General features: G+C 39.4%; 1 protein-coding gene across 1 annotated transcript; it reads left to right on the forward strand.

Annotated features, from left to right (window-relative positions):
• Positions 1–86: 86 nt before the first annotated feature.
• Positions 87–14,424, forward strand: abhd16a (abhydrolase domain containing 16A, phospholipase). The gene is made up of 20 exons (XM_085366435.1): positions 87–221; positions 2,667–2,723; positions 2,828–2,894; positions 4,642–4,728; positions 5,001–5,086; positions 5,186–5,259; positions 5,434–5,541; positions 5,935–6,049; positions 6,132–6,233; positions 6,343–6,406; positions 6,520–6,569; positions 6,892–7,015; positions 7,484–7,588; positions 7,675–7,738; positions 7,910–7,966; positions 10,737–10,799; positions 10,901–10,977; positions 12,891–12,989; positions 13,087–13,133; positions 13,778–14,424. The coding sequence occupies exons 1-20, from the start codon at positions 120–122 to the stop codon at positions 13,859–13,861; spliced, it is 1,632 nt and encodes a 543-aa protein (XP_085222561.1). The 5' UTR covers positions 87–119; the 3' UTR covers positions 13,862–14,424.
• Positions 14,425–14,440: the final 16 nt, after the last annotated feature.

Here is a 14,440-nt window from a genome sequence, read left to right on the forward strand (position 1 = left end):
TTTTAAATAAAGACTTTGGGTGTAATTCTTGCTTTAATTTCTAAACAAGATATTCTTAAGAGCGTTTCGCGTTTGAGGTTTTGGTGGGTACGGGCTTCCGTAGTTCTCGTAGTGGAAGAATGGCCGTCTGGATGTGGCTTCGCTGTGTTTTAGGGCCTCATCTTCAACGAATTCATCGTTCCCCGGACCAGTCTCGACCTGACGGGAGATCGGGAAGGAGGGTACGGATGTGTACAGTATTTTGCATGATTTTTAAAGCAGCTGAGTGCGAAAGATTGAGCAATAATTAATCCTTTCGCTTCCATTTAGCTGCAGCTGCGGCCCGGAAGTGTCAGGTGTTTGTTATTGAAACCCTGCATTGCAATGACATTTTAGAAATGAATGAAAAGACAAGAACGCAACGACACGCTTTCCTTGGTCTCGTTGTGTTTTGTTTCGTCTCGTCGTCTAAGGAGCGGTCATTTAAATTCAATCTATCTTCGATGATGTCAAACCGCTTCTGCTAACGCTAGCCAGGAGCCGAGGAGAACCCAGGAGGAACGAAACAGAAACAAATAAATTGAATAAAAATATTAAACTCAAACAGGGACAATTTAAAGGCATAAAAACTGTAAAAAGCATTTGGGAAGACAGAATTGTAGAATACATTCTGTCTTCAAATTATAATGCTAACAGCTAAGCTAACGTTTGCTAACTTGCATGAAATTAACGATAGATCGAATAAGTGATGCGAAGGAAATGACACCGCAACCACAAAAGAATTAATTAAAAGTATCCCTAGAAATTAAATGAGAGCTGGAGATCTAAAGAATTCGACGCTCAGCATCGAATACATACACTTCTACATAGACTTACACACTTTATTAGGTACACCTTGCTAGTATCGGGTTGGGCCCTGTTTCGCTTTAGTTCTTCGTGGTACAGATTCCACAAGGTGCTGGAAACATTCCTCAAGGATTTTGGTTCGTACTGTTATGACAGCTTCACGCAGTTGCTGCAAGTTTGTCAGCCTTACATGCATTATGTGAATCCCATTTCACCACATCTCAAAGGTTTTGGTTGAGCGGGTGGTAGGTCGTTTGAGTGCAGTGAGCTCATTGCCATATTTAAGAAACCAAACTGATAAGGTCTGAGTTCTGTGATATGGTGACTGCTGGAAGCAGCTATCGGAAGAAGGGTACACAGTGGCCATAAAGGGATTGACATGGTCAGCATCAATATTGGGGTAGGCTGTGGTTTTTAAATAAAGCTTAGTTAGTCGCCCAAAGTATACCAAGAAAATATCCCGCACACTCGAGCCGGTGCAATTTCTAGCCTCCTTTTCTATTCTTAGCTGATAAGAGTGGCACGTGGTGTGGTCTAAAGCAGCTGTAGGCCATGTGTGTCAAGATTCAAGATGTGAACAAGATTCAAATTCAGCAGATGGTCTTCACTTTGTTTACATGCCTAAATAGTTCTACCTGCAGTTGCACCTAATAAAGTGGCCATGTTACTATATGTGGTGATGATTGAAAGGGAGAGGGAAAAGATCAATAGGAACAGATGTGCAAAAACAAAGCAGTGAATAATATATCCAGTATGAATATGTACAGATGTTTACGTTCATGAGTACAACTTTGTGTTCACCTGTCACACAAGTGTGCAGTTCTATAGAGCTAATGCTTCCTGTCAGCAGAGGCGAATGAGTGTGTTGGAAATGTGAATGCAGATTGATACTAATGCTATTATCAATTTTGCCTTTAAGTCAGACTAAAGCAGTTGATTAGCTTTTTGATTCCAGATCAATTTTATCTTTGAGTCTATGATCTGTAAATTGAGTAAAACGAGAGATGTGCAGATTAAGATGTGCAGAAGGTCCACAGTGACATAAATGTGATGTCACTGTTTTCCAACTGTCAGAAAAACATGTTGTTATTGATACGATTCCTGAGGGCTGGACAATTTGGAACCAGCACTCGGTTTCCATACTCTGTGTGTAATGAATAATAGACAGAATAGGATGTTTTGTCTTTTATGGGGAGAAATCTGTTCATTGACCACCTTCATCTCACTGTCTGAAATGTGTTCAGCTTTTTCCTAATGATTGTTGCAGCCTTGTGAATGACTTTATTGATCCTGTTGGCATCTCTTCACCAGTAGACCACAGACTGCTTGAAGATCTCTAGTTGCATACATTGACTGAGCTGAGCTTCCACAGATGATCCTGGTTCCATATATTTCTGCCTACATTTAGCCTTTGCATTCAAACTTTAAAAAGCAATCAGCAGCTTTGCAAACAGCTATAATAAGAAAGGTAGATGAATAACAAAGATGCTGCCTGCAGTTTCTGTGTGCTGTGAAGGTCATTAAGTGCTCAGCAGGTATTTGTGCGTAATGTTAATGTTCAAATTTGACCATTACCTTCTCAGTCTTGTTTACATTTAGTAGCAGTTGATTCCTGCTACACCACTTCATAAAGTTATCCACCAGTTCCCCAACCACCACCACCAAGTCATCAGAAAGCCTCTGCAGGCAGCATGATTCAGAGCTGTAATAGAAATTTTAGGTGTACAGAGTGAACACGCATAACTCAGAACCTTTCTCTTTCTATTAATAACTTGATTTTACGTAACATCAGGGAAACTATTGATGCATGAAATGATCAGTATTTCCTTCTCTTTTGCCAGGGATGGAACTACCAACCTAGGGGTCTGGAAAGACACACTGACAGCATTCTTGGCTGGGTCAGTATTATATCGTAATGAACTGTATAGAAAGAAGTAGGTGGAGTTAAACAGAAGTAGATTAAATTAATGATTAGTGATTTGTTTATGATTTCTTCCTCCAGGCTTCAGCACTATGGTCTCTGTCCTACTACAGCTCTCCTCTTCTTCTTTGCTATCTTTACAGGAAAGGTAGGCTGATTCATGAATTGTGTGACTACAGCTGAAATTATTAGAAATGTTAGTCAGTGTGTTGATTATCTGGTTAACTGGAATTTAGTCAGCAGCCATTTTTTATAAGTGATTAATGGAGGAAGTGTCCAGTGGGAAGGTTATTTTTGTAAATTTGAAATTATTTCAGGCATTTGAAGCCACTGCCTCGGGGTGTGGGAATGTTTAATAGACATTTTCACTATTGTTTGATGTTTAAAAGACCTGAGTTAATCTATAGATTGGAGTAAATAATTGCTAAATGAATTGATAATAATTGTTATTTGTGCCAGATATGTTGATGCTCCAACAAGTTGCAGTTAAAAATGAGTCTCACGATGCCAGATGATAATTTAGTGAATATATTATAATACATTGTGATGATGATGATGATGATGATGATAATAATAATAATAATAATAATAATAATAATAATAATAATAATGATGTTATTTTGCTGGCTCTGAAAAAAAGTGAAGCAAGTAGTTTTTGTTTGATGCACAGTAAAAATAGCTTTGAGCATCACTTTGATTATTTAATGTGGGAATTTTTCATTGTTCTGGTTTTTTCTACATTACGTGTGTGTGTTGTTTTTTTTTTTAAATAGATTCATATAATTATACCAGTCTCTTTGTCCAGTTCTGTTCCTTTGTACTCTCAGTGAAAAATGGCAAATTAAAAAAGAAGCACTGAAGCCATTTTCTCATTCTTTGTACTTCTAAAATGTGAGCTTCATGGGTTTAGTGAATGTCGTTTTCAAAAGCTTTAGGACCATTTTGGGGTTATTTATAATTTGAAACTGTGACTGAAGGTAGAATACATGGTAATTAATCTAGTGTAAAGACATTATAGATATTATGAAAAGTAGTTATGAGTACAAAATGTGAACATTCTAATTATTCTCTTAAAGAAATGCGAGGCTTCAAAACAGGTGCATAACCTGAGAGAGTCGTATTAAAAAAATAAACTGGAGCACTGAGAGTGCACGGAGAAATAAAATAAATATTAACTAAAGTTAATATATTGATTTTACCCTTCTGTCCTCAAATCATAAGATTAATGATTTTTCTAAAGCTTTCCCTGATTAGATGCAATAACAGTGTTTACCATCTATGATATCCGACCCTGCAAAATGAAGAAATGTGGTCACAAAAAATTAACAAAAAGGCGTTAATTTCAGATTTTTAGGGTTTTTTCAGATGCATTTATGGGTTCATGTGTATCTCAAAGAATATTCAAGTTTTTACTTGTAATTTAAGATTTGTTTTTTTTATTCACTTGATATTTTCTTTTAGGTTTTACTACAGAATATTACCTCCTTCTCACTGCTATTTTTTCATTAATTTGCTTAGAATGGTTTCAAATAATCATCATCATAATTTCCACTTAGACACATGTGGCCATATTTCTCTTTCTGCTGAGAAAGGGGGGAAAACTACCATTAGGAGATGTACTTAGGAACTGCTGTTCACATGCATGTGGGAATAATATAAAGCTAATCAACTGAAACACCCAGTAAGACTGTGCATCAAGAAAGTAATTGCTTGAGGTTGTGTGTTACTCCTTAGTGTAAAGTGCTTATGGTATTGATTTATGCACATGGTTGTAGGGTAGCTGTCAGCTTGTGAATCTTTTTATCAGTGCTTGTTAATGAGCCTCGAGTCTGGCAGACAGATGAAGGGGTACACTATGATGGTGTTTGCATCACTGTTACTTTGTCTGTCTTTAGGCTTCATCTGTAGCAGTAAACTGGTTCCTGTGAGTCAGTATGTGGGAACTGTTCTTGTGTGTCTTCTTGGAGTGGCCTGTCTTAGAGGTGAGGCTGCTGATTTGAACTCGCTGGGAGACGATGAGTAATTCAGTTCATTCATCTTTCGAGATCAAAACCAATGCTGTGTATGCTGCATGCCAATAAGATTTTATTACCATTGAGACAGTTGAACAAGGTCTACACCCACGAGGCATACTAAACGTACCCTTGAGGATTTGCAGTGAAATGTGTTTTGTGTCTCACATGGACTTTGCTATAACTCCATCTGTCTTTGCTTTCCCCCTGCCTCCCTTTGCTCTTTTCATTTATCGCCAAAGGGTGGGGGAGATTTAGGAACACTGATTATGTTCAGTTTATCACAATTCTTGAGGAAACCAAGAAGAATCACACCCCAGCAAGCAAGGTGAGATCATAGCAGCTGAACTCAGAAGCTCAACATTAATACTGTTTTGAGAATTAAGAGAGATAAATGACTAAGACATATTTTCTGCTTTCCTTCCAGAAAAAACTGAGATGCTATGACTTTGACTTCTCACATTGGCCTTTGGATTTCAGCTGGACTGAAGTCAGCAGTCCGTAAGTTTGTTTAATCTGTAGTGAACCTGAGGTCGCTGCTTTTCTCTTCTCTGCTTATTTTAAATATATGAATTCAAAGCACTGGGTAGTACACTGGATGAATACAGCCACTGAATGTCAAATGCTTTGTGGCTCACTTGATTCATTGTAAGCCTTTGACTACCTGTCTGACAGAAAGCTGTCCAAGGCTGGCGTTTCTCTGCTGAGGCCAGAGCCCAGATTAAGAGGAGCAGCAGACAGTGTCCTCCACTCTGTCCGCACTTTACCATGCCACATCATCAGGTAAATGCAGAGTTTGTGTTACATCTCTTTTCCACCTACATGGTGTCTGTGCTGGTACTGATGCAGGCTTGCAAGTGGAAATTTGGGTAATTTCCATGGGCACATCGGGTGCAGCCTCTGGCAGTAATTGATGAATTTTGTGTGGAAGACTCTTCCATAAAAAATAATATCTTTTGTGGTGAAAATGCCTGGACCCAACACCACATCTGTGGAAAAGGGGTAACACTGATCAATGATTTGTTAATTGCAACGCACCAATGGAGCACAAACTCTTAACCTTAGGCATCCTATTCCATCCCCTTCAACCCTTTTTTTTTTTTTTTTTTTTTCTGAAAATATTTTTTAGCCTGTTAGCAGTTATGCCACAGTGTCATTATCTGTCTTTGTCTGCAGTTTTGTCATTGCCCACACGTTTGGGAGGAGGATGCTGTACCCCGGTTCTGTGGGTTTACTGCAGAAAGCCATGAGACCAATGCTGCAGCAGGGTCAGGCTAAATTAATAGAAGAGGTGGGAAAGAAGCATATTTGGTTTCTCATATAGAGTATAATAAATGCACACACTCAATCATTTTTGTCCCACTTTGTCACAGTTTGACGGCCAAAGAAACAAGCTGGTGGCCTGTGACGGTAATGAGATTGACACAATGTTTGTGGATCGAAGGAGAGATGGGGGACAGAATGGCCAGACTCTGGTAAATGTCTGCAGTGATTTGTTATTTTATGCCTTGGGCTTGTTCCAGGGTCCGACATCATTTCTGTCGCGTTGGTCACGTTACAGCTGGTTCTCTAATTCTGCCACAGGTCATCTGCTGTGAGGGGAACGCAGGCTTTTATGAGGTGGGCTGCATGAATACGCCGCTGGAGGGTAAGGAATGCTTTACTTTCCAAGAGCTGAAATATTTTGTAGTGACATTTAAATTTCGTGCAGTGGGAAATTGTCGCAGTTATAGTTCAGTATTGTGCTGATGTACACTGTAGGTGGCTACTCTGTACTGGGCTGGAATCACCCTGGCTTTGGAGGCAGCACGGTAAGCAGTGTTGGTAGATTTTTTTTTTTATTTTTTTTTTTTTATCATAAAATAGGTCTACAATGTATGTGCTGCATACTGTACTGCTGTGTGCTTGAGTTAGAACAAATAAACAGCTCAGTGGAAAATACCAGTATGTGGAAATTCTAGTTTTAGCCAGGGAGTATTGTTCAAGAGGAACGTGTACACTCCCATTAAAGATAAAATCATTTGGGAGGTTACTTAAAGTGTCATTGTTTATGTGTAGGTTGAGCCTGTTAATTTAGTCATGCATGATGGGCGGGTTTTTTTTTTTTTTTTTAAACCTGTATTTTCCTTTCAGGGAGTGCCGTTTCCCCAGAATGAGGCCAACGCCATGGATGTGGTGATCCAGTTTGCAGTACACAAACTGGGATTCAGCCTCAGCGACATTGTTATATATGCCTGGTCTATTGGAGGATTCACAGGTTCTCAAAGACAAGAACAACACATGCTAATTTTTTAATTTTTTTTCCAGTTTTTTGTGCTAAAAAATTTTTTTAATTCTAACCTTGAATACCCAGAGGTAAAAATGTAGCACCCACACAGAGCTTCAGGATACTGTAGAGTAATCTTAATTTCACCTGTTTATTCTGACCATGTCAACAAACATGCTAATGTTTCAGCCTCATGGCCCTCGTCAGAGCATGGCTGGAATAAATCGCTAAAATTAAGATTAGTCAACCTTATCCTGAGGCTTTGTGTGTGCGCGGCACTCTCTTTAGCTTTTGGGTATTCAGCTGAAGTACAGTACATGATCAGCACTTTAATGTTAAGTGTGAATTATGGTATGTAGTCCTTCCTCGGGCTTATGTTTATCCCTTATCTGTGTTTTCTTCTCTTTTTTTTTTTTTTTTTTTTTTTTTGTTCCTCTGTCTCTTTATTTCTCTTTTTAGCCAGCTGGGCAGTGATGTCATATCCAGAGATCCAATCATTAGTGTTGGATGCCTCCTTTGATGACCTCCTGCCTCTGGCCCTCAAGGTCATGCCTGACAGCTGGAGTGAGTCCTAGATGTTAAAGATCTCAAACTCTATGTAGCAACTTTTTGTAGAAGTCAGTAACTTGAGTGTATTTGGTCTCTTTCAGGGCCGTTAGTACAACACACAGTTAGGCAATACATGAACCTCAACAACGCTGCGCAGGTTCTTAAGTGAGTGGGACAGTCTGATTGCAGTGACACTAATCGTGAAAAGTCAAACTCTGAATCACTGAATGTTATGTAATACAGCCGCTAACAATAGCAAAACTACATTTTTTTTAGTGGATTGCTCACAGTTGTGTGGTTGATGATTAACACAAGCGCATGCAACTCTTTGTGCAGATACCAGGGACCAGTCCTGCTGATCAGGAGAACCAGAGATGAGATCATCACCACAACGTAAGTCCACACATGTCATGGAACTTATAAAGTCCTTCAAATGGCTCAGCATGGCAGGTTTGCTTTTTACTGCCCAGCCCACTGCAGAAATGTCCACACATGATGCAGTCAGACCACAGAAAGTTCAGTGATTGCTGGTGACATGAAGTGGGCAGGTTTTCTCACCACTGGGGTGAGCAATTAAAGCAACTATCAATGAGAATGAAGGGTATTGTTGGTTGACATGAGATACGGTTACCTAGGTAACCAGAGCTTGGAATATCTGGTAATTGCATCAACCACCAATGCGTGACAAATAAAACATTTCCGGTGTGGACTTTCCTAAGCGGGGACTTTTTTTAGGGGAAGCTGGATTTAGAGAAGGAGAAAGAAAGCGCTAAATGACATCTCAAATTAAAAATGCTCAAAGATGAAGGAGATGGGGCATGTCTAGTTACCCCATATCAGTTTCCCAAAACCTGGGAAGATAGTTGGTGACCTGGACACACTGACACACACAAGTATCTATAATATATAATTATTAAGTACACTGAATTATCACCCATAGTATACCCTTACTTCATCCATAGAATTTGCTACAGAGGTGTGCATTAACATAGTGAACATAAATATTCATCCCAGAGTCATCCTGGGCATGCTCTATGCTCAGGGACACTACAAGAAACCTACAGAGATACTACAGCTCGGACTTGTAACATTTAACTTGCTGAAGCCTGCAAAGTTGAGTACAATTAGAAGAAGATTGAACAAGTGTGGCTTGTTTGGAAAGGTTTGCCGGGAGAAAACCTCCCAGATGCCTGCAAAGTTGCATCTGAACAAACAACAAGACTTCTGGAACAATGTCCTTTAGACAGATGAGACCAAAGTGGAGATTGGTGTAAACCAAACACGGCATATTAGCACAAACACCTCATACTAACTGCCAAGCACAGGGGTGAAGGGGCTGCTTTGGTCTTGTTTTGCAGACACAGAACCATTTTGCCTTGCAGTCATTGAGTTGTAACTCCTCTGTTTTCCAAAGTATTCAAGAGTCAAATGTGAGGCCATCTGTTCTTCAGCTAAACATGGCTGAAATTGGGTTTGATCTGAAGCACAGCAGCAAATCTACAGAAGGATGGTTGAAAAAGAAAATAATCAAGGTGCTGCAATTGTCCAAAGTCCAGATCTCAATCTGATTGAAACGCTGTGGCAAAAACGTTAAAAGAGCTGTGGACAAACAAACACCCACAAACTTCAATGAACTGAAGCAAAGCTGTAAAGAAGAGTGGGCCAAAATTCCTCCTCAACGATTTGAGAGGTTGATAAAGTCATGCAGAAAATAATTAAAAGAAACAAAAAGCTCAGGCTCCAGACTGCTTTAAATACAGCTTCAGGGTTTTTTTCTACTCTTAGGTCTGTATAATAGCAGTGACAGTGGATTCTGGTAACGTGGCTGACTCTCAGGCACACAGCTCTGGCTGTGAGTACAAGATCCCACATTAAACCCTCCTATTTAAGCTTCACGGTTGTGAGGGACAGTCATTCAGAAGAAAGTTGATTAATATGGATTAGATTGTAAGTAATATAAAAAAAGATTTTAACAATTGTGTACCAAGCAAACAGTTGTTTATTTCCACAGCACTTCCATAATGTAGTTGACGAAAGCAAACTCTCACAATACAGAGAGAAGTAGAAAGTTCACCCTCAGTCACAAATTGACATATTTCTTGGATAAGCAGTAACCGGAACTTCTTACTTCCTTTGGTTCGGTTCATTACAGTTATGAGATAGCTGTATTGTAGATTTCTCCAGGGAACATGAATACCAAGGTGAGCTTTTGACTCAAACTGCAGAAAATATTCAGTGCAGCGATATTTGATTTGAAGCCCTTGCACCGGGTGTTTCAGTTCAGTTTGCCTTGTAACCACTACAGGGAACGTGAAAGGAAAGTCAGTGTTTGTTACTTACAGCATTAAAAATCTGATTAAAAATCAGTATTTATCTGATGATGATAACTGTCTGGATTTTTCACAAGTTCCTGTGCTTTTAGTCCAAACTATTTCCAGTAATAACATCCTGTAGTCATGATTTCAGTGAAGGTTATGAAAGTTTTGTGTCTGTGAATGGATTTGCTTGCTTCTATTTATTTTATTGTGAAGAAATATTATTTAAATGTGAAAATTTGTAATGTGATGAAATGTGTTTGATTAAATATATGAATAATACAGCAGTCTGAGTGAAGACAGATTCAGATGGATTTAAAACACAAATTCTTACAAAGTTGCTACAGGATGTGAGTTTAACTACAAAATCTTAAAGGCACTCGGCAGTCTTACTTTATATAGGAGTACAAGCAGAACACCACCAGTTGGCAACTAGTTGAGTGGAGTCTCCTGTTGCAAAGAGACCCATCGAAGGGTTGCGTTTAACAGCGCAACCCTTTCCATATTGATTGCAATCTGTTGGCGCTCTGTCTGCAGATAAATTAGACAGCAGTTATTTGCAAACCTTTAGAATCTGTCTGAGTGTGATTGCAGTCAGTCTGAGTTGGATCATCGTTGTTTGGAGATAGGTTGCCTCCTGCAGGGTGACCTGTGCAGTTTCCTTGTGATTGTCCTGCAGTCAGTAGCACCAGCCACGCCTATGTTTCCTCGCTGTGAGGAGAGGCTGTCGTCACATTTTTACTCTATTCATATTTTGTTGTTTCACATGTAGTTTTAAAATAACCTTTTTATTGTTGGATTTTTTTTTTTTAAAGTAATTAACCTTTGAGTTTTATTTTGCATTTCAGGGGTCCTGAGGACATCATGTCTAACAGAGGCAATGACCTCCTGCTCAAGCTGCTACAGTTCAGGTTGGTCTCTTAGCCTTCAATGTTCTCATTGTTCTCGCTGTTCAGTCAATTTGCACTTGAGTAATACACTTTTTAACTGGCGATATCATTTTTCTGGACAGGTATCCCAAAATAATGACAGATGAAGGGATCAGAGTAGTCAGACAATGGCTCGGAGCCTCCAGTCCATTAGAAGAAGGTATGTGGCACAGTAAAAGGTGTTATTGTAAAAGTCTGACTCCTCCTTTTAAACATCTAAAAACTATAATTCACATTTCCTCTTCGTGATGGTTTCCTTGGACAGATCTTGTGTTCTGATTACTCAACAAATGATTCAGATTGTGTTGCTCCGGCTGAAAATCTTCACAGCACAGATCGTTTGCCTCAGGATATTACAGTAGACCTTGTTGAAAATTTTACCCCGAGGTACAGAGTTACAGCGCACAACCTCGTGTTTGTAAAAACGATGATCATGCACCTGTTTACACCTTCAGAATTTGTACAATGCAGAAAACCTTTGTTTTGACTCGGAGGTCATTTAAATTAAATAGGTTTTTATTGTTTTATTCATTTTTATGGGTAAAACTTTTGATAACTTTATGGATTTGTCACATTATGGCCAACCCTGCATGAAATTTTTACTGGAGGTGCGATCCGCCCAAAAACTAAAGTGATTAAGTTTTGAAAATTGATAACCTGATCTGGGTCCAGGAGAGATGCATTAATGTTGTGAAATGGGAGAAAATTGGGCAGATTCTGCAATATAATCATAAATACGTTAAGAACGAGTGAATTTATTGTAGAGGGAATTTCCAGCCTTGTGGTGGTTGGACTCGGACATCTACAGTTATGCCCTTAGGTATTTAAACAGTTTGCACACTTGACAGGAGATTTTGAATCAAACAATCAAAAAAGCACGCTTACCAAAAGTACTGTATCACCTGTTTTCAGATGCTTAGAAGTAATTGGACCAGTGGTTTACAGTTTCATGGCCTGGTGAGGCCTGTGCCCTTCTTATTAAGTGACCATTAAACCAATAGGAGTTGAAGTTATATTTGGTAGCGTTTTACTCTCAATGAGAAGACCAGAGAGATGTTTATAGACCATCATTAGACAAAAACACAGACTCATCAGAGGGAATGTAAACTCTAGAAGTGGTCAAATAAACAATCTGATTCTTTCTTAAAAAGAAGGAATGCACTCACCAGAGGTAGGCAGATCATTGTGAAGATCTATAACCAAGAGGGGCCTTTGTGAATGTAAATACAGAGGGTTTACAATAAGGTGCAAACCACTGGTTACACACAAGAACTAGTAAGGACATGTGCACAGTCCTGAAATAAAAAGTCTGAATGATGGGAGGAAGAGTAAACCTATGGAGAAACAGAAACTGCTCGTGATTTGAAGCATACCATGTTTTCTATAAAACATGGTGGAGGGAATGTTATGACAGTGTAACTAGGTCACTGATGTTTGATGTTTTTGTGACTGCTGACTGCTAGAAATGGCAACATGAACTGGGACGTATACAGAGCTGCAGATTCAGCCAGATGCTGTTAAACCGATCAGGTAGCACTTCGCAGTGCAAAGGGATAATGACCAGAGTGGTTAAATCTAAAGAAATTGGATGGCAGTCATTTGATCTCAACACAAATAGAGCATCATTTTCAATTTTTACATGCAACTCACTGCAGCAAAGAGCCATAAATAAGCAGTAACTAAAGGTGGCTGCAATTATAGGCTTGGCAGAGCAAGGTAGGAAATACGGCATTTAGTGATGCCTATGGTATCTGGACGGGTACTAACTGAATGTAAAGGATTTCATTAAAGTATTATACTTTGTCATTTTACTTTTGAGCGTTGGGAAATGAGGACAGCGTTTTAAAGTGGCTGTTATTCCTTAGCAGTAAATGCAATGTATTTTAAAAACAGCTTGAATTCAAGCTAAGTCTGCCCTTCACTCCCAATCCAAGCTACAAAATTGGTGTAATTGTCCAAAAACATGTGGTCCTAAATGTATTCAAAGTGTAAATTTTGGCTATATTTAGGACACCAACTTGCTCGTAAATTTGTATTATTAACTGTATAATAACACCAGCTCTTTGTCTGCAGCGTCTGTGTACAGTGGCTATGAAGTGGACGACGACTGGTGCGTGTCTGTGCTGCAGTCCTATCAGGCAGACAGAGATGTTTCGTTTCCATGGAGTGTTGGTAAGCCCTGGGCTGCTTTCACATTTAAAAGGCAAATAAACTCCCCACAAACATAAAGTGTTTTTAATACGGTCTGATGCACTGTTAATGTTACCAGGTGAAGATATGACTCTAGAGGGAAGGCGGCAGCTGGCTCTATTCTTGGTAAGGAAGTCATCCGCTGTTATCAGTGTGCTACATCTCCATGAGAACAGTTATTCCCCTGTGTGGCTTAAAGGGCAGCCACTTGTTGTCTTTATCTGATCTGTCCAAGTTTGATTTTAATACATTCAAGTTCCTCCTTTTACGCTCGGCGTCTCATTTCCTTTTCTCGGTAAGCCCCATCTTCTCGTTTTAGGTCGGTTTACCTTCCCCCCTTCTATTGCATCCCCATTTTAAAAAAAAAGAAAAAAAAAAAAGAAAAAAAAAAAGATCACAGCTATTCAGACAGCATTACCACTAAGGAACACTTTCCTGGTCACCATAGTAACCAGCTCACCTGTGCTCTCAGGTTGACTGGTGTAATATATTTCACTGCGCTCAGCTTATTGAAGTCATTTAACATCAAACAAGAGGAGTGCCATCAATTACAGCTAATGCTATGCTTTTCCTCCCCTGGTAATGCCTTCTAAATTAGGCTTTATTCACCTCCTGTGTAAACCCTTAAGAGATGGGAGAGATTTGTAAGGCACTGAGCCAGATAGACCAAACCTAATATAATCAAGTTCTGCACTTTTTGTTCATTGCCCTCCCACACCTCTCATTCCACATTCCTCCTCCATCCCTGCTGTCTTTTTCTTTCTCTCAAGGCACGAAAGTACATGCGAAACTTCGAAGCAACACACTGCACTCCTCTCCCCGCCATCGAGTTCCACCCGCCTTGGAGACTGTAAAAAAAAGGGGGGGGGGAAAGCCCACTGATGGATGGACGAGGGCAAAGACAGAGGACTCGTATGGCCGGTGGTCAGAGTTTGTTCCTGGCACAGCGTGAATGTACTGCTGTGATTTTGTTCTAGGATTTTTCTAAGACGAGTTGTCGCGTATAGTTTTGCCGTGATGGCATCTAGAAGTATCTGGTCTACTATTTATGCCCCCTCAGACAAATCCCTGTAAATTATAACATGTTTTATTTTAGTTTTTGTAATGAATTCTACTTTTCAGTGTTTCTCCTTTTAAAAAGAAAAGAAAGATGCATTTTAAATAAATGCACAAGCCATTACTCACTCCTTCCAGTCTCCCCCTCTTTGGCTGTATTTCTAAAGCAGCTGTAAGTAGAAATATGTTGTAAGTGGATTTAAAAAATTCCTAATATTGTCAGGCCAGAAGAACTTAAGTCTTTAAAAATGCAGCCGAAGCCATTCAGGTTCATTTCCTTTCTGTGGGCACCGTCTTTCTGAACAAAGCTGTATCCTAAAATGATGCTCTTAAATGTTCTATTAAATATGCCGAATGAAAATTTGACAAGGGATTTG

The sequence above is a fragment of the Diplotaxodon limnothrissa genome, linkage group LG11, assembly GCF_057381915.1.
Source record: "Diplotaxodon limnothrissa isolate DT_005_m linkage group LG11, D_limnothrissa_male_GT1.1, whole genome shotgun sequence".
NCBI lineage: Eukaryota > Metazoa > Chordata > Actinopteri > Cichliformes > Cichlidae > Diplotaxodon > Diplotaxodon limnothrissa.